Source organism: Rana temporaria, chromosome 13 (assembly GCF_905171775.1).
Source record: "Rana temporaria chromosome 13, aRanTem1.1, whole genome shotgun sequence".
NCBI lineage: Eukaryota > Metazoa > Chordata > Amphibia > Anura > Ranidae > Rana > Rana temporaria.
The window spans coordinates 66,193,607-66,217,927 of NC_053501.1; the positions used below are offsets into that span (position 1 = coordinate 66,193,607).

Below are 24,321 nucleotides of genomic sequence, written 5' to 3' on the forward strand. Positions count from 1 at the left end.
ATTGGTTTGCTGGATAATATATTTAGAGGGCAAAGAACATAATTGGTGTCTTAATGTTTAAGAATGTATGGAAACAGGTGAAAGAGGAGTGCAAGCTACACAAACACCTTTCACTAGTCAGTAGAAATGTTTTTCTAAATTGTAATATCCATTTTGTTATAATAGTACAATTTGTTACATTGTTCCTTGCTAGGCCCCTTACTCAGCCTGGAGTTTATTTTTGTAATGCATCTCCTCTGTAAGCACTGCACACAGTACCTTGGGGGAAGGCACTAGCAACCTCATGCTTGATGTTTTGACTGCTGCCTGAGAGATTACAGGGTAAATGTAAGTTTAACCCACTTGTTTTTACAGCTTTTGCAACCTCATGCTTGATGCTTTGACTGCTACCTGAGTGTAAATCAAGTAAATTAAAGTATAGCCCACTTATTTTTTCTTTTGATGTGTTTGTTAGTGATGCATCCATGTGTATACACTGTGTTCTGGGTTAGCCAGAATTTTAAAGCTCTGTAGCAATATACTGAAATCATTGCCTGTCTACACACAGAGGTTCATTGGTAACTGTATTCCCAGTTTTTTTTTTCGTTTTTTATTTTTTGCCCAAACTGGGAACCTATTTGTTCTGACTTTAACTAAAAGGTAAACAGTAAGGAAATTACATGATTCAGGTAGCCTGGATACCCTGAATTGGACCATTAACGACACTAACCCATACCACCCCCTCTTATGCTAAATTAAAGAACTGAGGCAACACCTGAGATTGGAGAATAATTGGCCATAGCAGCCGTAACTTTTATTAACACATTTTACATAACAAGAATTTTGTTAACTTTTTCATTATTTTAAAATATAAATATAATACATTTTCAAACAGCCATATAAAAAATGGCAACCATACACAGACATGTGGTCCAAGGAAGTAACACACCTAACATTTTACACCATTTTACACCATTCTCCTGCGGGACATAAACAAACCCCAGCCGCCAGCCTTAAAGGCATAGCAACACCCCCTATCCCGCAGTACACCAATTCTCGTGTTCCAGCGGACACCATTCCGGTGGAATACGGAGGGGGTCCATAACCGCTGGACCCCCACACTTCCGTCTTAATTGTTCCTTTCTTTGACCTCCTGGACCACCTGACACCGCCACCACTACTGCTGCCATGACGACCCACATCCGTGACCTGAAAAAGAAGAACACACACGCACAACACACAAAAGAGACAAAAAACAGGGGAGGGTGGGTGGGAAAATCTGCCTCCTTCTGCTGTCTCCCTACACGCTGCTGAGCCCCGTAGCTCCGCCCCTCCCTTAAATAAACTCCCAGAGCCCGGGAAACTGCTCTCCAGCACCGCCTACCCCCCTCTCCTCACAGCCTGGTTAACCCCCTGTGTCCCAAGCACGCTGGTCATGCCCGCCCTCTGCCTATTCCACTACTTTCCATGCTCCGGGCTTCTCTTGACTCAGGTAGCCTGGATACCCTGAATTGGACCATTAACGACACTAACCCATACCACCCCCTCTTATGCTAAATTAAAGAACTGAGGCAACACCTGAGATTGGAGAATAATTGGCCATAGCAGCCGTAACTTTTATTAACACATTTTACATAACAAGAATTTTGTTAACTTTTTCATTATTTTAAAATATAAATATAATACATTTTCAAACAGCCATATAAAAAATGGCAACCATACACAGACATGTGGTCCAAGGAAGTAACACACCTAACATTTTACACCATTTTACACCATTCTCCTGCGGGACATAAACAAACCCCAGCCGCCAGCCTTAAAGGCATAGCAACACCCCCTATCCCGCAGTACACCAATTCCCGTGTTCCAGCGGACACCATTCCGGTGGAATACGGAGGGGGTCCATAACCGCTGGACCCCCACACTTCCGTCTTAATTGTTCCTTTCTTTGACCTCCTGGACCACCTGACACCGCCACAGCCTGAGAGGTTAACCCCTTATCCTTGAGGGCCACCCCACACCCGCAGGGCCCTACGGATTCCATCCTCCAACCCCAAGGTCCATAGATCAATCCCTATATCAGATAGGTGAACTCCGTCCCCCCTGTGAAACAAACCTACATCCCTCTCCAACTCAGAGTGCCGTATAACTATTCCTCCGTTACGTGCCACAAACCTCCCCACCACTTGATTGACCTTTATCCTAGCCTTGTTCAGCCTATCCACTGATCTAGCCGTCCGCCATGCCGTCCTAACCACCATATCTGACCATACTACGATTAACCCTGGGAATGACATTCTCAGGGACATAAAGTCCGCCTTAATTGCCAGTATCAGCTCCCCCATCGGCCGGACACCCAAATCATTACCCCCCACATGCAAAACCAGCACATCTGGGGGGCGATCGAGCCGGGCGTAATGGCCGACTTCAGGAACCACCCTGCTCCATTCCATCCCCCGAAAACCCAGCCAGCGAACCCATGCTTCCCGCCTAGAAATGCCCAGTTGCCTGCCATCCGGTCGGGCGTCGGCTCTCCTGGCACCCCAGAACACGTAGGAGTGCCCCAAAATCCATACGAGGCACGGGAAGCTGTCATCTGTAATAAAAACAATTCTTTTGTAGCTATATAACACCAACCTTCGTCTTAACCTTACCCTTCCCCACGCATCACCCTTAATCATTCAGCAAATGTGGACGCACATAGGAGCGGAATCTCCTAGATTCCCACCTGCCTATTTTTCTAACGGCCGCCTCATCCAACCCGCACCGCGCAGCCTCGGTGGCCGCCCCGATGCGGAAGGAGTGCGAAGCATACCGTTTCCCGTCATACCCCGCTGCACACAAGCATTTTCTGAACACCTGTACAAACTGAAATTTTGATAAAAACATCCCATCCCTGTGTGTAAAAAATGCCCCCAGCCCTATCGGGCGAACGCACACAAACTCCCCAACAGTTCTAACCGGACACACCTCGGAACCCGGTAATGCATAAAGCACCACCCGTGTTCCCCTCCCCACCTGGTCCGTCTTGGACCGGCGCAACATGATCACCACCCTGTCCCCCTCCACTCGCACATCTTGAAAACCGAATCCACCCTCCACCGATTTTGACGGGCTAACCAATTCACCCAACCGAAAAGCCCCAAAAAACGCCACCGCAAAAACCGCCCGAAAAAGGATCCCCTCATATCCCGACGAACACACCTCCCCCAGCTTGCCGCAGATCGCTTGAAGCACTGCGAACGACACCGGTCTACGCAAATCCCTCCGCACCTTACCCCGCCGGTATCCTTTCACCGTTTGTTTAACCCAAAAATTCTTTGTAAAATCTTGCAACCCCTGTAATTTAAAGAGGAATGCGAGCCCCGCCAGCTTGCGTTCAATGGCGGAAACAGACCCCCCATCTTCCATGTGCCTAGAAACGAAATACAGCACTAACCAACTGCCTTCCTTCCCCCCACCCCCCAAATCAACCCCAACCTGTCGCAGGAAATCGAACCACTCCACCCAGACTCTGGAGTACGCCGTCCACGTCGCCCCACTCACCGACCGTTGGATCCAACGCGCGGCAAGTCCAAAGCAGTGTCCCAAAGCCACGCCGGGCAAGGCACCCCGGTCCGCTCTGCCGTAGGAGCCAACTCCCTGAACCTGCCCCACTGAAAACGAGACAGAGAGTCAGCGAGCGTGTTGTCTACCCCCGGTATGTGCACCGCATATAGAAATACATTAAACTGCAGACACCGTAGTACCAAATGTCTCAGCAACCGGACCACAGGCAATGAGGATGCGGAGATCCGGTTGATGACCTGCACTACCCCCATATTGTCGCAATTTAGCCTCACCTTCAAATTTTTCCACTCTTCCCCCCACAATTCCATTGCCAGAACCACTGGAAACAACTCCAGCAGTACTAAGTTCTTGAGGAAACCCGCCTTCCTCCATGAATCAGGCCAAGGTTCCGCACTCCAACGGCCCCGAAAAAAGGCCCCGTACCCCGTCGACCCAGCCGCGTCCGTGACTAAGTCCAAGTCGAAGTTACTAACAGGCCCCTCCATCCAAACCGACCGCCCATTAAACGTTTCCAGAAACGTGTGCCATACTCTCAGGTCCTCCTTCAGTTCCCTGGTCAATCTTATGAAATGCCTAGGCGATTTCACCCCTGCGGTGGCTGCCGACAGCCGTCGGCAAAACACCCTCCCCATGGGTATGATCCGACACGCAAAATTGAATTTTCCCAGTAATGATTGCAATTCCCTTAGTGTGACCTTGTTGCGCCCCAAAAAATCCCGAATCGCCAGCCTAAGATTCTCCACCTTGTCCGGCGGCAACCGGCACTCCATTGCCTGGGAATCGATCACAATCCCCAGAAAACTGAGCTCCGTAGTAGGGCCTTCCGTCTTGTCCGCCGCCAAGGGGACCCCAAATCTTCCCGCAATGTGCTGCAATGTCGCCAATAGAATCGCACACACCCTGGAGGAAGGGGGTCCCACGCACAAGAAGTCATCCAAATAGTGGACCACAGAGTCCACCCTAGCCACATCCCGGACCACCCATTCCCAGAAGGAACTGAACGTTTCAAAAAACGCACATGAAATGGAGCAACCCATGGGCAGACACCGATCCACATAAAATTCCTCCTGCCACCGGCAGCCCAACAGGCGAAAACTGTCTGGGTGTACCGGCAACAATCGGAAAGCGGCTTCAATGTCCGATTTTGCCATAAGTGCCCCTTTTCCATACCTCCGCACCCAGCTCACCGCCGCATCCAATGACGTGTATGACACCGTACATGCTTCCGGGTCAATGGCATCGTTCACCGACCCCCCTTTTGGAAAAGAGAGGTGGTGAATGAGGCGGAATTTGTTGGGTTCCTTCTTGGGTACCACCCCCAGTGGAGAAACCACCAAATCCCGTATCGGTTGTTCCTTAAATGGCCCCCCCATCCGCCCCAGCAACACCTCCTTTCTCAATTTTTCCGTAACTACCTCCGGGTGTTCCAAAGCGGATCGCAAATTCCTTGCCAGCGGAGGCGCTGTCGACAAGGTACACGGTATGCGAAACCCCTCCGTAAAACCCGAAGTTAGCAATTGCGCGGCCGCGATGTCCGGATACCTACCTAGAAAAGGACGCATCCTTTCCACTTTCACCGGCGTCACCCCCTTTTCCCGCAGACTCGCCACCCCGCTTGTTACGCTTAAAGCACTTGGACAGAGGGTGGTTACCCCCGCAACCCGAGCACTCGTGCTTGAAACGACAAGATCCCCCAAACTTGCAGGACCCCTCGTTAAATTGCCAGCAAACTCCCCACTTTTTTCCGGCCGACGGTCCCGAGGCTGCGGCCCCCCCCCTGAAAAAACTGACCCGGCGCCCGCGGCGCAGACATAAGTCGCATCCACAAGGTGATATCCTTGTGGTCCCACCTAATGGATGGCCGTACCGCCATACGCTGCCGGAATTGCTCGTCGTAACGCAGCCACCCCGTACCACCATAAACTCGGTGCGCTTCCCCGATCGCATCCATGTAACAGAACAATGCTGCACAGTGTTCTGGCTTCTTATCGCCAATAACACTGGCCAGTATTGCATAGGCCTGCAGCCAATTTCCAAAGGTGCGAGGGATGAGGCGGTAACGCCTCTTCTCCTCGTCCTCTTTTTTTGAATCATCGGGCTTAACCCTATCTAAATTAAATTTTTCAAGCGGAAGCAAGGAAAAAATCTCCACATACTCACCCTTCACGATTTTCTCCCTCACTTCCGGCTTCAGATGCGAACCTAGGGGACCCTCAAAACATACATATACCTCACATTTTGCTGCATCTGCAATCCTAACTATATCTGCTCTGGTAGCCGCTGTTTTATCCTTTGTGGTGTCCCCTGCTTCACTGCCTGCCGGAACAGCCGCTGCCGCGCTGACGAGGGGGGCGACCACCACCGCCGCAGGAGCAGCCGCTGCCCCCCCATTTTCCCCAGCCCCCCCCACCCATGGTGCAACCTGCGGCGGCACCGCAGGACCCCCAGCAAAACGCTGTAACAGGTCCCGCAGACCCCCCAGCAGGTCCTGCAACTGGCCCGGGACCCCCGGAGCGGCGGGAACCGCCCCCGCAGCCCCAGGCGCCACCGGTCCCTGTGCAACCGCACCAGCAGCCCCCGGGATAACCCCCCCCACCCCCAATAAGGTACACAAAGCATTAGTAAAATCAAGAGTAGGTAAGGAGGTAGTCCTACCTGGCTGCCTGGGAACCGCACCACCAGCCGCCGCCGCTACATCCACCGATGGTAGTCTCACGTCCTCCTCCTCGTCTTCGGACACCTCGCCCTCCGATCGTTCTTCTGCTGCACCGCACGGCACTTGTGGCCCCCCAGGCGAAGCAGATCTGGGAGCCGCAGACCCCAGGGGACGCCTGGATCGCACTTCTGCAGTCTTCTTCTTGGCTTGGCCCCCCTTCCCCCCCGTGTTCTGCGGCCTAGCCACCTGCTGATCCTCCACACAGTCCTGGGCTTGCTGCCCCCGACCCCCTGATGCAGCTGCCGTGTGGCTGGACGGCCCGCTGTTCCTGGCCCCACTACTCCCTCGCCGGGCCTCTCCACTGGAACCCACACTAGCGCTGGGTGTTGCTGGCCTCTGCACCTGTCTCCCTCTTCCCGGTGAGGACCGGGCGCCATCCCGGCCGTAGGCCCCGCCTCCCGAGCTCCTCCGCGTGCGAGGGTACCGTCCGGACTCCCCCCCGGCCGCAAGCTGCGACCGCTTGGCCGGCGGGGGCGACGGGTCATCCACTGGGCTCCTGGCTGCTCTCCTCAGTCGCCCCGACATCTCGGGCGAGTAACGCACCGGCGGCCGCGATTGCCGTGCGCGCGACGGCGGTTCCTGCGACCCCCCCGCTTGGTCCTCGATGAGCCCCCCTATCTGACACTCTAGCCACTCCGGACCTCGCTCCGCCGCCCTGGCCCTAAGCCTTGCTAATAAAAGGTCCACCTGTGCCATAGCCGTTACTTTGAAGGCGCAGAGCAAAAATCTGCCTCCTTCTGCTGTCTCCCTACACGCTGCTGAGCCCCGTAGCTCCGCCCCTCCCTTAAATAAACTCCCAGAGCCCGGGAAACTGCTCTCCAGCACCGCCTACCCCCCTCTCCTCACAGCCTGGTTAACCCCCTGTGTCCCAAGCACGCTGGTCATGCCCGCCCTCTGCCTATTCCACTACTTTCCATGCTCCGGGCTTCTCTAATGCTAGGCCGGACTGTGGAAATTCTACACTTCAAACACTTTCTACAAATGTATGATGTATGTGAGAGATATATATATATATATATATATATATATATATATATATATATATTATATACACACATATATGAGATTTAAAACCAGATAATGCTAGCAACTCAGGCTGTGCTGTGTTGAAGTCACTGATGCATGGAGAATACTTAAAGCAGAGGTCCACACAAAAATGGAACCTCCGCTTTTCGGAACCCTCCCCCCCTCCAGTGTCACATTTGGCACCTTACAGGGGGGAGGGGGTGCAGATACCTGTCTAATACAGGTGTTTGCACCCACTTCCAGGCGTAGACCTCCACAGAATCTGCAGGGGTCTATGTCACATCCTGTCGTCCCCCGCTGTCTTCTGGGAGACAGAAGACAGGAGGGACCATTTTGATTGCACAGCGCGACTCGCACATGCACAGTAGGGAATCGGGAAGTGAAGTCGCAAGGCTACATTTCCTGATTCCCTTAACGAAGATGGTGGCGACAGCATCCGAGGCACGGGTCGACCTCAGGTGCCGTCATCGCAGGCGCGCTGAATAAAAATAAAAAAATTAGGTGGATCTCTGCTTTAAGTATAAGCTTGCAATAGCTGTAGCTTTTACTGTTACACGGGGTGCAAGGTAGAGGGTAGAATATTTTTAAGGCACAAAAAGTAAAACAATTGAATGGTGCCTTTTATATTTAAAAATTTATAACATGGGGGTGTAAAATGGGCAGGACTAGTGGTGACACAATGTAAAATATAATGTGAAATTTCTCTAAAACGAATCCATTGTTCTGTCAAGATCTCCAACTCATCAAAATCTCAAAGTAGCTGTACTGTGCATGCGCTGGTTGGAAATGTTTAGAGCAGCCTTTCAGTAAATGGAAGACCGAGCAATGCCATGTCCAAACTGTCAGCCCACCAGTATGCAGGGCGTGACCCCAGCTGCTCAACAGTCATTAGTTTCTGATATCGCCGGTGTCCTAGCAACCAGTGATGTTACATGTGGGCCCCACCCCCTGTAGCAAGTTGATCCACCCAGGTACTGCCCCCTGCAGCTCCTCCCTTCTCCAATGTACTGTGCCTGTCCAGCTACTTGACATGTGCAGGTATGCTGTTCACTTGAATGGGGTTTATAGCAGTGGCGGCTGGTGCTCCAAATTTTTGGGGGGGCGCAAACGAAAAAAAAAAAAATCGCAGCCTCACTGTGCCCATCAAATGCAGCCACTGTGCCATCAATTCGCACCACTGTGCCATGCCATCAAACGCAGTCACTGTGCAATGCCATCAAACGCAGTCACTGTGCCATGCCATCAAACGCAGCCACTGTGCCATCAATTGTCACCACTGTGCCATGCCATCAAACGCAGCCACTGTGCCATCAATTGTCACCATTGTGCCATGCCATCAAATGCAGCCACTGTGCCATGCCATCAAATGCAGCCACTGTGCCATGCCATCAATTGTGGCCACTGTGCCATCAATTGTCACTACTGTGCCATGCCATCAAACGCAGCCACTGTGCCATGCCATCAAATGCAGCCACTGTGCCATCAATTGTCACCACTGTGACATGCCATCAAATGCAGCCACTGTGCCATGCCATCAAACACAGCCACTGTGCCAATTGTCACCACTGTGCCCTTTAATTGTCGCCACTGTGCCCATTCATGCCGCTGTGCCAATTGTCCCCACTGTGTCACTGTCCAGACATCCATCCACCTCGGAGCTTTATATTATAACCTGCTGGGACTTGTAGTTCTTCATCGTCTCCTGGGGCTCAGGTGCATGCAATCCACCATCTTTGTCCAGTTTTTCTCACTGCTGGGACTTGTAGTCCCATAGATGGTGGATTGCATGCACCTGAGCCCCCTGAGAAGATGGAGAACTACAAGTCCCAGCAGGTTATACATACAATAAGGCTCTGAGGTGGATGGGTGTGGATGGCATGCACCTGAGCCCGGGAGAAGATGGGGAACTACAAGTCCCAGCAGGTTATAATATAAGGCTCTTTGGTGGATGGATGTCCGGACTCCCCATCTTCTCCTGGGCTCAGGTACATGCCATCCACCTCAGAGCCTTATTGTATGTATAACCTGCTGAGACTTGTAGTTCTCCAATCTCCATCTTCTCCATGATCCCCAGTAGAAGATGGAGAACTACAAGTCCCAGCAGTCTAAATACAATAACAGGCTCCAAGGTGGATGGGTGGGGATCAGGCAGTGCACCGCTGTCCGCTGATGACTTTGGGGGCGATCAAGCAAATCCATATTGAATTCTGTGGCATGATCCATCGACTTACCTTAGCAGCTCCGCTCCGCTCAGGCAGTGTGAAGAGAACTGAGCTGCCGCCTGACGTCACTTCCGCTTTTCGTCTGCAAGACGAATGGCCAGAAGTAACAGTAACAGTAATGCTCCCGTCGCCCATAGAGGCACGGGAAGCTTATCAGCGCTTTGCAATGCGCCCATAAGGCGGGATAAAAGCCTGCAAATGAAGCGCCATGTCTGCAATCTAAAGATTGCATTGACGTGGCGCTTCATAGGGCAATGGTGGCCGGCGCTCAATCCTATTTTATTAAAGGATTTTATTTTTATTTTTTTAAGTTTCTTAAAGGGGCCACTGAAAAAAAAAAAAAAATATATATATATATATATATATATATATATATATATATATATATATATATATATTTTTTTGTGTGCCTACATAGCACAAACTTGAGTTTCGGACCTTGGCTGAAAGAGAATTTTAGTGACCTAGAATTTAGTTAAATACCCCTAGTTTAGAGATTATGATCTCTTTGGGTATATCTAAAACCTCTAAAGTTGAGGGAACTGAGATAGGTTGATGGCAGACCATCCCCCTTGCCCCTTTGTATATTTGCATGCTGGGAGTAGGCTAGAGGCCCCCCGAAATTTAGCAGTGAGGACCCTAGCATGTCAAGTATTCAAAAAGGGAGGGCGGTCTGCCATCACATTGTCTTGGATTCCTAACTTTGAAGATGCCAGGGGCCCCCCTGGACATCATATTACATCAGAATCTCCAAACCGCTGTACTGCACATGCACATATTACAGTTAATTGAAACATTCAATGAGTTGTCTAACTTGACAGAACACCAGTACAAACATTTATTTTTTCAGCACAAACAAAAGACAATGGATTTTTTTTTTTTTACACTCATCCAAGACGTAACATAATTTTATATTCATATTGTTTTACAGATGCCCAGGGTACCAAAGTTTCCAAAGGAAGAGATTGTTAGAATCATTGTAGAGAGAACATTAGAAATTGTTAAAGATGGCAAAATTGTTATGCCATCAGCCAAGGTATGGGAAGATCTAAGTAAACATCTGAATTGGGACATATCCTCCAAGGCTCTTTACACATTAGTTAAATTAAACAGATATAATCTGCACCAGGAGCTTGGTTTGGAATGTGTGCAGACAAAACAGGACCCTGGCCAGGAAATATTAGATGGAACTGATGAGAACACTTCTAACTCTGAGCAAAACAGTGAGCTTAATGAAGATGTAGAAAGATTTGATGTAGTCCTGTCACCTGAGAAGTGGCAGCAAATTTTTCCTGAGCCTGTAACTTACTGTTGTAAAGACAGCAGGTATATTGAAGGCCGCAACTATGAGGTCCTAAGACGTGGTGCATGGACTCATATAATCAATGAAGCCATATGGTTTTCAAAAAAATATCCATGTACATGGGTCTTTAAGAGGGCAAAAGTGTTTCCATCAGGGGAAAGTTACATAAAAATTAATGGATTCTGTAAAGAGTGTGAAGCAGAACTCTTTATTTACTGTGGCAAAAAACCTAACAATGATCAATCATTAAAATTAAACTGTGAAGTATATAAAAAAAGCGAATATCTTCATTCTGGCAAATCAAAAAGAATGCTGTCAGGGGACCTACGTGTTCACATTTCCAGTGAATTATGTGAGGGCAAAAAACATCCAAACATTTTGGCGTGCTTCTGAAGCGCTACGACTTATGGATGTCGGTGACCCAGAGCCAGGTCATTTACATAATTTGTCTGTTCTACGGAAAGTTAAACAAGAAAAAAGAAATCGGGAAGTTTTTGACAAAGACCCCCTTATATCTGTCCTTCACATGAAATATTCATTTCCCCACTATGGCAGTGTGCATGACATTGGACTTGATAAATTCTTTGTCCACTATTGGTCAACATCACAAATGTATGTATACAAAACCCAGTCTAAACAACATTCCAGTGTTGTTGCCTTTGATGCCACGGGCTCCCTTGTTAAAAAACTGAAACGCCCACAAGGTGTGTCTGGACACATTTTTTTGTATGAAGGTGTACTTATACCTGGAAATACAGAGGAAGCCATGAAGGTACCAGTAATTCAAATGCTGTCTGAAAAGCATGACATTAATGCAATAGCATATTGGTTAACAGAATGGAAACGTGCAGGTGCTCCTCTGCCAAAAGAAACAGTATGCGATTTTTCCTTGGCTTTACTTGGTGCTATTGTGAGGGCTTTTACACCTTACCCAGACCTTGTGACTTATATTAACCATTGCTTTGGCGTATTGATGGAAAAGGAATCTTCCAAACTGCCCCCATGCTTTGTCAGAGTTGATGTGGCACATTGCATCAAGCTAGTCACCAGGTGGGAGTGTCTGAGAAAAAAAGGCAGAAGAATCAAAGAATTTTACATAAGGGCTGTAGCACAGCTGATCACATCTGTATCCCTTGCTGATGCCAAAGATATCATCAAGGCCATTTTTATAGTTGCATTAAGTGAAGCTGAAGGCTGTGATGAAATGGGAAAAACACTAATGTCAGAGTCTTGTAAAATCTTCCTAAAGAAAAGAATTGCGGAAGGATGTGTGACATTGCCCCCTGAAGAGTTTGAGGATGAAACTGACAGTCCAGAACCCAAAGAACAACTTGACGCATGCTCAACTGAATTGAAACAGTGGGTAATCGATTTGCGTGATGAGTGCAAGTTGTTAGCTGCAGACAATGGTGACAGAGACAACTTACATTTTTTACCTGCAATTGTTCCTCATATTACACGTCTTTGTTGTTACCTGCCACTTTGGACTGGAATACTGGTTCCATTTTTCAAAACTTTTAATGTCACAGCAAGTTCTGCGAGTGTTGAGGCTGAGTTTAAGAATCTGAAGCACTCTGTTCTCAAACATGAAACCCTGCCAATGCGAGTTGACAAGTTTCTCATCCACCACTTATCATTCATAGAAGGACGTATGAGAATATCAGCTGCAAGAGACAATGTTTCCCAGATTTCCACACCCACAGTCTGTGCTGATACTGTCAAAGCTGAAACTGGTCCAGAAAAAAAAGAGTCAATTTACCCAGAAGATGACAATGTTGTTGAAAACTGGAGAGGACTTGCTATTCCTCCCAAAAAACGAAGGAGTACATACCTTTCCCCTTGTACAGAGTGGTTGCATGCAGACACATCAGTCTTAATGAAAAAGGCAAAATTAGGTTTAATAAGGAATGGCAACATCAGAGACCTGCAACCTGTAAAGGTGTGTGGACACACAATGAGAGTTACAAACACCTGTGCATTTGATGCATTTTGCCAGTGCCTTTGTAGTGCCTTTTGTGACAGCACATCCTACAGTAGTTACGTGGTCCAAGAAATAAGCAATGTAGAAATTTTCCACCTTGTGAAAACCATGGCAGAAAAAGGTGTACAAAAAGAAATCTACATGCTGAGAGGTAAAATCCTAAGGGACATATTTGGAGCAGAACAAATTAAAGGAGGACTCCAGATGGTTAAAGCTGAATGCAACATATCAACAATAATTTCAAATGTATTCACAACAGTGGCCAGCATAGTGGCTGAGAGCAAATGTTCTTCAGAAACATGTTCACGCCATTCTGGAGCTTCAAGAATTATTGCATTTGTATCAGTGGACCAAGACACACTGAAGTCAAAAGGAGTTTCAGCTCTACAAGAAGCTGTCAACAAACAAATGTATTTAAAACCTTCAAAATGCCTATCACGGATTCACGATGTGCAGCACACCCCCAGGGAAATGCAGTTTTTTGACCCTTCAGTTTCTGGAAACATTCTTTGTAATGGTACAGTGGAACACACCATAACAACAGGACAGCACCTTTGTGTTGATACTGACATAGGATTCTGGGAAGCTGGTGAAACACAAAGCAAAGGTTCAGAAGAGATATTTCTTGAAGCAGAACTCTTTAAATTTCCACAGGACCTTGAGTTAAAGGGGAAACAGGTTCACTTTAAGAGGTATTGTTGCATTCTGCCAACCAGCTACCAGAAGCTCTCTAGGCCATTACATAGCCTACTGTAAAAGGTCTGATTTCACCTGGGAAAAATATGATGATTTGTCAAATGGTATGGCAGTGGTGAATTCAAACACCAAGATCTGCCCCCATGCTGTTCTGTACACAAGAGTTAGCTGTTTGTAGTTCCCAGTTTCATAAATGTAGGTAGCTAAGGTTTTGGCTTCTCATGGACATGTGAAGCTGCCGTTAAATGAAGGCTGAAAAGAAGTCAGAACCTGATATGGTTATTCGCTATTTTTTGGTTTGTTTGTTCTTTATTTGTTGTAATTTTTCATACAAACTTTATGATCCACAATTCAGAAAATGATTTGTGGAATTAAAATATTTTAGACACATTTTACTATTGTAATTCTTGAGATTTGGTATTTTCTTTTGGCTGTTGCTATAATCATGCTGACCTCAAGTGAAGCCAGTTCATATTACCCTGTCTGCTACCTGTATAATGAAGGCATGCTTCAACATTGTTAATGGTATTTATAAAATTAAAAGAGAAGTACCGTATTTATCAGCGTATAACACACACTTTTCCCTCCTGAAAATAGGGGGACAATCACAGGTGCGTGTTATACGCCGATAGTGTTTCTCGGACTCGGAGGGGAACGAGCACCGACGGAATTCACAGAACCGCGTCATCTCCTGTTTACTCAGCTCTGATGTCACACACACAGTCCCGCCTCCGCCACCAGCATTGGACCAGTGTTCTGCCAATCACAGGAGCTGGTTCTAATGGCGATAGCGGAGGCGGGACTGTGTATGTGACTGCCCACGCGACTGTGAGCCGAGTGAACAGGAGATGACGGCTGCACTGCACGAGAGATGGTGAGTCTGAAAATGGGCATCAGACTGCATTGATGAGAGAGGGCTGCAGATGGACACATGGGCAGGGAGAGGCTGTGTCAGTAACTCGCTGAGATTGCCATCAATCAGGGCAGGTGGCGGATCCAGACTTGGGAAGTCGTGATGATGCGCTGCCCCGACTGATTCCAGTGATGTCAGCAGAGAGTGGACTTCAGACTGCTGAAAACGGGTCATAGGAGTTCCAAATTTTTTTGCACTCCTTTGACCCTTAGGCCGGGTACTAACGAGCAAACATGTACGATGAAACCGGTCCGTCGGACCGTTTTCACCGTACATGTCTGCCAGAGGGCTTCTGTACGATGGCTGTACTAACCATCGTACAGAAGTCTGCGCGTAAACAATACGCGGGGCGTGTCCGCGTCGTCGCCGCGACGATGACGCGGCGACATGGGCGGGCCTGCCATTTAAAGGCTTCCACGCATGCGTCAAAGTCATTCGACGCATGCGAGGGACGGCGGGCGCTCGGACATGTACGGTAGGTCTGTACTGACGACCGTACATGTCCGAGCGGGCAGGATTCCAGCGGACGGTTTTAAAACACGTCCAGGAATATTTGTCTGCTGGGAAAAGGCCCGGCTGGCAAATGTTTGCTGGAATTCGGCCCGCTCGCGCCTACACACGACCGAACATGTCTGCTGAAACTGGCCCGCGGACCAGTTTCAGCATACATGTTTGGTCGTGTGTACGGGGCCTTAGGAGAAGCCCAGCCTAAAAAGCTCAGACTGGACTTCTCCTTTAAGTCTTATGCCATGGATGTAAAACTTGAAGAAGAAAGAAAAAGAGCTATTAATCCAGTGCTATGAAAATGTGAAATAAGACAACAAGAAGCACATCTTATCACCTGCTCCATTACAACAATTGTGCTGTTAGAACTCAGTATTCAAAGGGAGACTGTGGTGACACATTTCCCAATCAATACAGTCAACCCATAAGCCCCTTTCACACGGGGCATGTTCGTTTTGATGGACTGCTCAACAGGGATCAATAAGTTGATACCTGCTGAGCAGGCCGATGACAGATCTTTCTCCGCTCACTGTGCTGAGATGGACCTGTCAGAGTTCCGCTTTCTTCTATGGGACTCTGTCCATTTTTATCTGATCCTATTTGATCTGATCCTCTAGAAGGATGTAAAATAGGACCTCCATCCATCTGGATTTGGCGGATTGGATCTGATCGGATAGCGGTGGATGTCAGCGGACATGTCACCGCTGACATCCGTTGCTCCATAGAGGTAAATGGAGTGTCCGATTCGATCAGGTACGACTGAAAAACGGACAGGCGGACCTGATCGGACAGCATGTGTAAAAGGGGCCTAAAACTACATTTTGTTATGTGCAGACACATGAACATGGTTACAATGTAACACAAATAAAAGGTCTAAAAAGAACCCATTATAGCATGTAATATAGCAATATACTGTACATAAAGTTAGAGTTACGTAAGTGACATAGGGAATAACAAAAGTTGCTTATATTTACATACAAATTGTACAAAAATATGGTGTAAAACTATAGTATAAACTATATAAAAAAATAACTTAAAATATCAAAACCTGAGAGAATGGATGTTTAAGCAGCACTAACTAATCAGCCAGTTTCACATCATTATGCTTTTATAGTGGGGGAGGTGGGGTTTGATCGAGTAAAAATAACTTTTGCAATAAAAAAATCAAAGCAGCACCCATAGTAATTTTAACAGCACAAACGCGGCACTAACCAACCAACCCAGTGACATACATATGCGCATGCGCAGACTGGCAACTGGTCGGGCAGATGAGCGCGAGCCTGTCATCAATGCTGGCGCCAGACAGACTATTTAAACAGGCTGCAGTTTGGTGTGCAGCTTCTGTGTGTTCGTTCCTGATTGCTGTGTTTGACTTCTGATCCTAACCCAGCTTGCTCCTGACCTCCGTTTGACTGCTACCTGCCCTGACCATGGCTTGTCTCTGGATTCTGCCTTCTGTTCTTGCCTGATCTAACTCCCGTTGCTGATTTGGCTTGTGACCCGACTATCCTGTTGTCTGCCGTCTATGCCTGATCTGCCCGACCATTATGGACCCGGCTCATCTGACCCTGCATCCTGCGCATCAAGCCTGCTACAGCTATTCAGTCCAGCAAGGTCTCACCTGTCTCCTGCTTCCAGCTGCTTACCCACAGTCTGCTGCCAGCCAAGCTCAGTGCCAGCTTATATGCCACCAGCCGGTTCTGCTGCCATCACGCAGTCTACTGGACTGATCACAGGCACCCATACCTCGCTGTGCTCCAATTGCTGCTGTCTAACCAGGAGATCACTAACCAGGTATGGGACAGGAGGGCAGGGTGATGTCATTGTCTGGGAAAAAACAAATTGCTATTATCTTAAAAATAAAAGCAGCACAAATTTGTATTTTTATGGCACAAAAAAGCACAAACGTAACACTAACAAATAGTATGTTTGTTTTTAAGATTTAATAACATGGGGTGCAAAGTGAGTGGGTTGTTATCAAATAAAAACAAGCTGCTATATCTTAAAAACCATAACAGCACAAATAAAAATATTAGCAGCACAAACATAGCACTAAAACATTCGAGTTTTTATTTGTGCAGATTGTACGGGGGGGGGGGGGGGCAAAGTGAGTGGGGTTTGAAAAGAACAAAAAAAATGTTATAACTTAACCCTCCTGGCGGTATTCCCGAGCGTGACTCGGGGTGTATTTTTTGGGCTGAAATTGGTATCCCCGAGTCACGCTCGGGGTAAGCTATGCAGAGCCTGTAGCGCGCGCTGGCTTACCTTGTTCCTGGATCCAGCGATGCCACCGCGCTGTGTGAGCGAGCGGGTGCTCGCTCGTTTCACACAGCGTCCCCGTGTGCCGTCGATCTCCGTTCCCTGCGACGTTACGACGCACGGGGGCGGAGATCGTCGCCAAATTCAAAAAGGTAAACAAACACTATACATACAGTATACTGTAATCTTATAGATTACAGTACTGTATGTAAAAAATACTCACCCCCCTTTGTCCCTAGTGGTCTGCCCAGTGCCCTACATGTTCTTTTATATAATAAAAACTGTTCTTTCTCCCTGCAAACTGGAGATTGTCCATAGCAACCAAAAGTGTCCCTTTATGTCAAAAATGGTTTTAGATCAGCTAGAAAACAGCGATAATAAATTATAATCACTTGCAGAATTGTGCGATAGCGATTTGTGGGGAAATTCGTCATAAAAAAAAATAATAATGAAAAATTTAAACAGCACAAAACAGCACAAACGCAGCACTAAAGAAACACACTTGAGTTTTTTGTTGTGCTGATTGTAGGGGGGGACAAAGTGAGTGGGGTTTGAAAAACAAAAAAACTGTTATAACTTAAAAACCATAACCGCACAAATACAATTTTTAGCAGCACAAACCAGCACAAATGTAGCACTAACCAACAAGACCAGTTTTGTGTCATTTGGGCGTTGTAGGGGGGCTGTGTGACCTTTGGTGACCTTTAATAAATCATTAATAACACAAAAACGATAAAAGATAGAACGGAAATATTAGCAGCACAAACGTAGCACTAACCAACGAGACAATTTTCGTGTCATTTGGGGTTGTAGGGGGGCTGTGTGACCTTTGGTGACCTTTAATAAATCATTAATAACGCAAAAAAGATAAAAGATAGAATGGAAATAATAACAGCACAAACCAGCACAAATGTAGCACTAACCAACAAGACCAGTTTTGTGTCATTTGGGCGTTGTAGGGGGCTGTGTGACCTTTGGTGACCTTTAATAAATCATTAATAACGCAAAAACGATAAAAGATAGAAAGGAAATTTAAACAGCACAAAACAGCACAAACATAGCACTAAAGAAACACACTTGAGTTTTTATTTGTGCTGATTGTAGGGTGGGCAAAGTGAGTGGGGTTTGAAAAAAATAAATAAACTGTTATAACTTTAAAACCATAACAGCACAAATAAAAAAATTTGCAGCACAAAACAGCACAAACGTAGCACTAACCAACGAGACCAGTTTTGTGTCATTTGGGCGTTGTAGGGGGGCTGTGTGACCTTTGGTGACCTTTAATAAATCATTAATAACACAAAAACGATAAAAGATAGAACGGAAATAATAGCAGCACAAAACAGCACAAACGTAGCACTAACCAACGAGACCAGTTTTGTGTCATTTGGGCGTTGTAGGGGGGCTGTGTGACCTTTGGTGACCTTTAATAAATCATTAATAACGCAAAAAAGATAAAAGATAGAACGGAAATAATAGCAGCACAAAACAGCACAAACGTAGCACTAACCAACGAGACAATTTTCGTGTCATTTGGGGTTGTAGGGGGGCTGTGTGACCTTTGGTGACCTTTAATAAATCATTAATAACGCAAAAAAAGATAAAAGATAGAACGAAAATAATAGCAGCACAAAACAGCACAAACGTAGCACTAACCAACGAGACCAGTTTTGTGTCATTTGGGCGTTGTAGGGGGGCTGTGTGACCTTTGGTGACCTTTAATAAGTCATTAATAACGCAAAAACGATAAAAGATAGAAAGGAACTTTAAACAGCACAAAACAGCACAAACATAGCACTAAAGAAACACACTTGAGTTTTTATTTGTGCTGATTGTAAGGTGGGCAAAGTGAGTGGGGTTTGAAAAAAATAAATAAACTGTTATAACTTTAAAACCATAACAGCACAAATAATTTTTTTTGCAGCACAAAACAGCACAAACGTAGCACTAACCAACGAGACCAGTTTTGTGTCATTTTGAGGTTGTAGGGGGGCTGTGTGACCTTTGGTGACCTTTAATAAATCATTAATAACGCAAAAATGATAAAAGATAGAACAGAAATAATAGCAGCACAAAACAGCACAAACGTAGCACTAACCAACGAGACCAGTTTTGTGTCATTTTGAGGTTGTAGGGGGGCTGTGTGACCTTTGGTGACCTTTAATAAATCATTAATAACGCAAAAACGATAAAAGATAGAACAGAAATAATAGCAGCACAAAACAGCACAAACGTAGCACTAACCAACGAGACCAGTTTTGTGTCATTTGGGCGTTGTAGGGGGGCTGTGTGACCTTTGGTGACCTTTAATAAGTCATTAATAACGCAAAAACGATAAAAGATAGAACGGAAATATTAGCAGCACAAAACAGCACAAACGTAGCACTAACCAACGAGACCAGTTTTGTGTCATTTGGGGTTGTAGGGGGGCTGTGTGATGTCATAGTCTGGAAAAAACAATTGCTAATATCTTCAAAATAAAAGCAGCACAAACGTAAATTTTTGCAGCACAAAACAGCACAAACGTAGCACTAAAGAAACACACTTGAGTTTTTATTTGTGCTGATTGTAGGGGGGCCGGCTTCGCTGAGCTCAATTATTGGTAGTTGGGATTTGAAATGTATATATCAACAAAATGCTTAGAAAATTATTTTAAGTAAATCTTTTTTGATTCAAAATGTATGGCAAACGGAGAAATAAATAACAGAATATTGCTGCTTTACAATGACTTGCATTGATGACCTATGTTTTTTTTTGCTTAGGCGACATCCCTCTGCACATTAGCATTCGAGAAACCTGTGACATGGGAAAGCCAATAGTGGTATCTGCTCCAGAGAGCGGCGAGGTACGCGCTTCTACGAAATTGTAATTGTATATGGTTGTACTGGTAAAAGCATCTCACAATTGTGTAAGGCGCTTCTTAATGCTGAACTCTGGGAAATGTAAAAAGCCACTGCAGGGGTTCAATGTGCATTCCTGCCTTGGGTTCCATTTTAAAATGCACTTTTACCTTATTGCTGCTCCCGCAGGCGTTCTCCTCTCCATGCCACTGGTCTCTTTGTCGCTCCACCAGCTGGCAGCAGTCTGATGTCATCACGTCCAATGAAGGACCAACAGTCCTGCATTGTAAGTGAGGACATAGAGTGCCAACCCACAACCCGGAATGTCAGAGGGAGGAGGAGGGTGCTGGCTCCTAGGGAGCAATGGTTATGAAGAGTAAATGCTTTTTTTTATGGTACACTAGGGAAAAAACAAGCATTTATCCCTTGGCAGTGTAGAGGGAGCCACACTGCAAGGATATATATTTTTAAATGTCCCTGAAATTCAGCTTTAACATGGGTTTTCTAATGAAAAATGAACCCACCTCCCCTTGGCTATTGAATAATTGAGAAGGTTGCCTCCGTAAATAATGCCCTGATTTTGTGGGCCACAATATACTGTAAGGCTGGTCTTAGATTTAAAGTATATCTGAAGGCAAAACTTATTTTTTTAGTTTTGGATAGAGTGCAGAGGGATTAGAACGCTTGTCATTTTTTATTGCTGCTCTTGCCCCCTTTGATGAGATTTACCCTCTCTATTTGTCCTGTTTATTATTTTCTGTGAAAGTAAACAGAAATCCCAATATTTTGGGTTGTCCCAAGAAATGTAATAGAGGGGAAATTTTTCAAGTTCGTGTGATCTGTGAGTCCCCAAGGAATTCCCTTAATTTGCAGAAATTTCCTTTCACTTCCTGTTTTTGCTATGGGACAGGAAGTGAAGGAAAACCTCTGCAATAGGACACAGATGGCAAAAAAAAAACTGCCTGTGTACTTCCATGCCACTAAACTCCTATAGTGTGCATGGACTCATAGGTCAGCATGGAGGCAAGTTTATAGGCAGAGAAAAGTAAATAAACCTCAAATGCCTAAAAAACAGCATTTTTGAGCTACTGTGTCCATGAGGCCTGATGCCGCGTACACCGACCATTTTTCGGGTTGTAAAAAATGATGTTTTTAATGGTCTAGAAAAAAACTAAGTTTTTTTTTTTTTTCAACCCGATCGTTAAAACGCCCTTGCCTACACACGATCGTGAAAAAAAAATGCTCTAGCAAAGCGCGGTGACGTACAACACGTACAACGGCACTATAAAGGGGAAGTTCCATTCGGATGGCGCCACCCTTGACGATTCACGCTTTTCAGTCTGTTACAGCGTGATGAATGTGCTTACTCCATTACGAACGCTAGTTTTACCAGAACGAGCGCTCCCGTCTCTTAACTTGCTTCTGAGCATGTGTGTTTTTTTCACGTCGTTAAAGCCCACACACGACCATTTTTTACAACGTTAAAAACGTTGTGAAAAATTAAAGCATGTTCGAAATTTTTAATGGCCATCTTTTACATCGTGAAAAATCCTCTGGAGCCCACACACAATCGTTTTTAAAGGCATTAAAAAAAAACTTTAGTTTAACCAACTTTATTTTTTCTTTTAGTGATGGATTTCCTTTAAAAGATTAAGGCTTACCTGTAGGTGCAACAAATATCTCCCAAACCTAAAAGGTTTATGAGATATTTGCAGAAAATACCAGCACCAATGTCTACGTAGACATCGAGTGCAGGCGCACTGATCGTGTCGCTTTTAACGGCGATCATGCAGTTAGTGACGGCACCCGCGCGGGTGTGATGTCATCGCTGCTCCGGCCAGTCACAGTGCCAGAGCAGCGATACCCGGAAGTCACTCCGGATATAATGGCGGCAGTGGAGGCGCTCACCCAGGACCACTGCGGGGGTTTCGATCTCAGGTAAGTACTACATAATGAGCCAGTATGCTATGCATACTAGCTTATTATGCCTTTTTTTTTTTTTTTTTTTTTTTTTTAGAGAGGGTTTACTTCGTCTTTAAAGACTTGAGCCCCAATAGCCAAGAGCCAAATATCGGATGGTATCTGCTGGTTCAATAGAAACCTGTCGACATTCGGCTCATGTGTATGGCAGCTTTTCCAACATAAGTCAACAGAACGTCTGGCTTCTGTCGGAGGGGCATGACCGAAAAAGGTCTGCCAATCGGCATCTGATCAGTGCTCTCAGCCAATGGCAGAGAGTGCTGACTGGTGTGCTTTGGTAGGAAAGGGGGAGGAGGGGCAGTCCCCCTGTCAGGACATAATTGCTCAGCAGGGAGATCGCTGTACTAACATAGGATTTTTAGGACAGGATCTCCTCCTGAGCTATTTATTTTTACTTTTTTACCTTCAGCCTGTTGGTTTTGAACGAAAAAAAGCTGATAGTCTGTACTAGGCTTAGCTCTATCTTTTATGAGCATGTTTCATGTTAAACACATTTTTAGGGTGTATCATGAAGCATAGTCCGTGTCTGCAGGCCTCCCCACAAACTGCCGTTCCCTCATACAGAAGCTAGGGGTGCATCTCCTTGTTGGCTTCTGTGAAATTCAAAATTGCGGACAGCATAGCACTTGAATTCTATTGATGCTTCCTCTACCACTTTAACTAAGGCCTGGTTCACACCTATGCATTTTTTTGTGCGTTTTCAGTTTTTCAGAAACGCACTACAGTCCATTTAACATAATTTACTATGCATGTAGTTTACATCTGTGCATGTTATGGAAAGGGCCAGGGACTTTTTTCTGTTTTTTTTGTTCCATAGACTTTAATGGATCAAAAATGTGTATTGAAAAATGCAAGCAAAATGCACATGGAATATGCAAACTGCAACCTGCATAGGTGTGAACCAGGCCTAAAGGTCTGTACAGACCTGCAGCTGCAGAGAGAGTCAGCAGGAGCCAGAGCATTTCACCCATTATCTACTGATTGCAGCTGCAATTCTTTCCAATCTCTAAGGCTGGATTCACACCTATGCATTTTTAGTGCTTTTTGCAGATTTGCCCCTATAGTCCATTTAACATGGTTTTCTATGGAACTCGTTCTGTAGTGCAAATCTGCAAATTGCAAAAAGCACTAAAAATGCATAGGTGTGATTCCAGCCTAATGCAGAAAAAAAATTATAAATATACTTGTAACAGACGCAGCAATGCTTATTAATGAGGAATGTTTATCTACCCAAATAAAACTCCAGTATCAAAGTAGCCAAGATAAGTTTCTGAATCAAAAAGTGAACATATCTTGCAGTGCATGCATTTAAATATATTGATTGGATACTACAGCTGAGGGTAGCACTATTGCTTGGGGAATGTAGATATTTATTGGATACTTCCCTTAATTTCTTATCTCTTTACCCTTTATTTCTCTAGGCCAAAGCATATTTGAGTATTGCTAAAGAAATAATGAAGAGAATTTCCTAAGATGGTGAAGCCAAATAAAGAGCAAGATAAGAAAACTATCATGCCAATTCTACAGAACAGAAGGTGCTGTTGAGCATTTACTGGCGATTCGCCTGTATAGTGGAATGGACCGCGTACAGAAAACTTCAGATGAGGATACCCGGTTGTTTCAGATGTTCAGTTGCTGTGGTGGTAGCACCTTCCTAAGATGACAAATGTTATTTTGTACAGATGTCTTATAGGACATTTGCAACTGTAGTTTAAAGTGGTTGTAAACCTCAGACATGAAATATGAACAAAGCATATTTGTCTATAGCAGGGGTAGGCAACCTCTGCCCTCCAGCTGTGGTGAAACTACAAATCCCATCATGCCTCTGCCTCTAGGAGTCATGCCTTGCGAGAGTCTTGCAGTATCTCATGGGAATTATAGTTTTACCACAGCTGGAGGGCTGGGGTTGCCTACCCCTGGTCTATGGTGTGTACTTGTCTCAATTACAGTGTTTATTACCCTAAAAAAATTGGACCCTGTTCCCTCAAATCATGTTATACAGCACAGTGCTTGTGCTGTGTAATTTAGCCCCTTCTATCACCTAAAATACCTGGTTGATCCTGCCCTCCCCCCTGTAAACTGACCATGGTATATCATGGCTGCTGAGCCCTGACACCGTGGTCAGTTTACGTGCCTCTGTCATCCGCAGCTCTCCTCTCTGCTCTCCCCATCCTCTCCCCCTTCCCCTCCCTCTTCCCCTCCCTGCCTGTCAGCTCGGTCCACTCCACAATCCTTTCCTCCTTGTGCTCTCATAATAAAACAACCTTTCAACAATCCCTTCTGCTATGTTAAACAATGTCCCCAGTGTATTTTTTTTCTTTTTAAATGCCGC

The 24,321-nt window shown here is 45.9% G+C and overlaps 1 protein-coding gene across 2 annotated transcripts in view; it reads left to right on the top strand.

The window, feature by feature from the left end:
* NUBPL (nucleotide binding protein like) overlaps positions 1–23,476 on the top strand; it is an 86,938-nt gene extending 63,462 nt beyond the window's left edge. For both annotated transcript variants that reach the window (XM_040332290.1, XM_040332291.1), the window contains exons 10-11: positions 19,932–20,014; positions 23,411–23,476. In XM_040332290.1, coding sequence (XP_040188224.1) covers positions 19,932–20,014; positions 23,411–23,461 — 134 coding nt within the window. In that variant the 3' untranslated portion in view covers positions 23,462–23,476. The remainder of the gene's footprint in view (positions 1–19,931; positions 20,015–23,410) is intronic.
* The last annotated feature ends 845 nt before the right edge of the window (positions 23,477–24,321 follow it).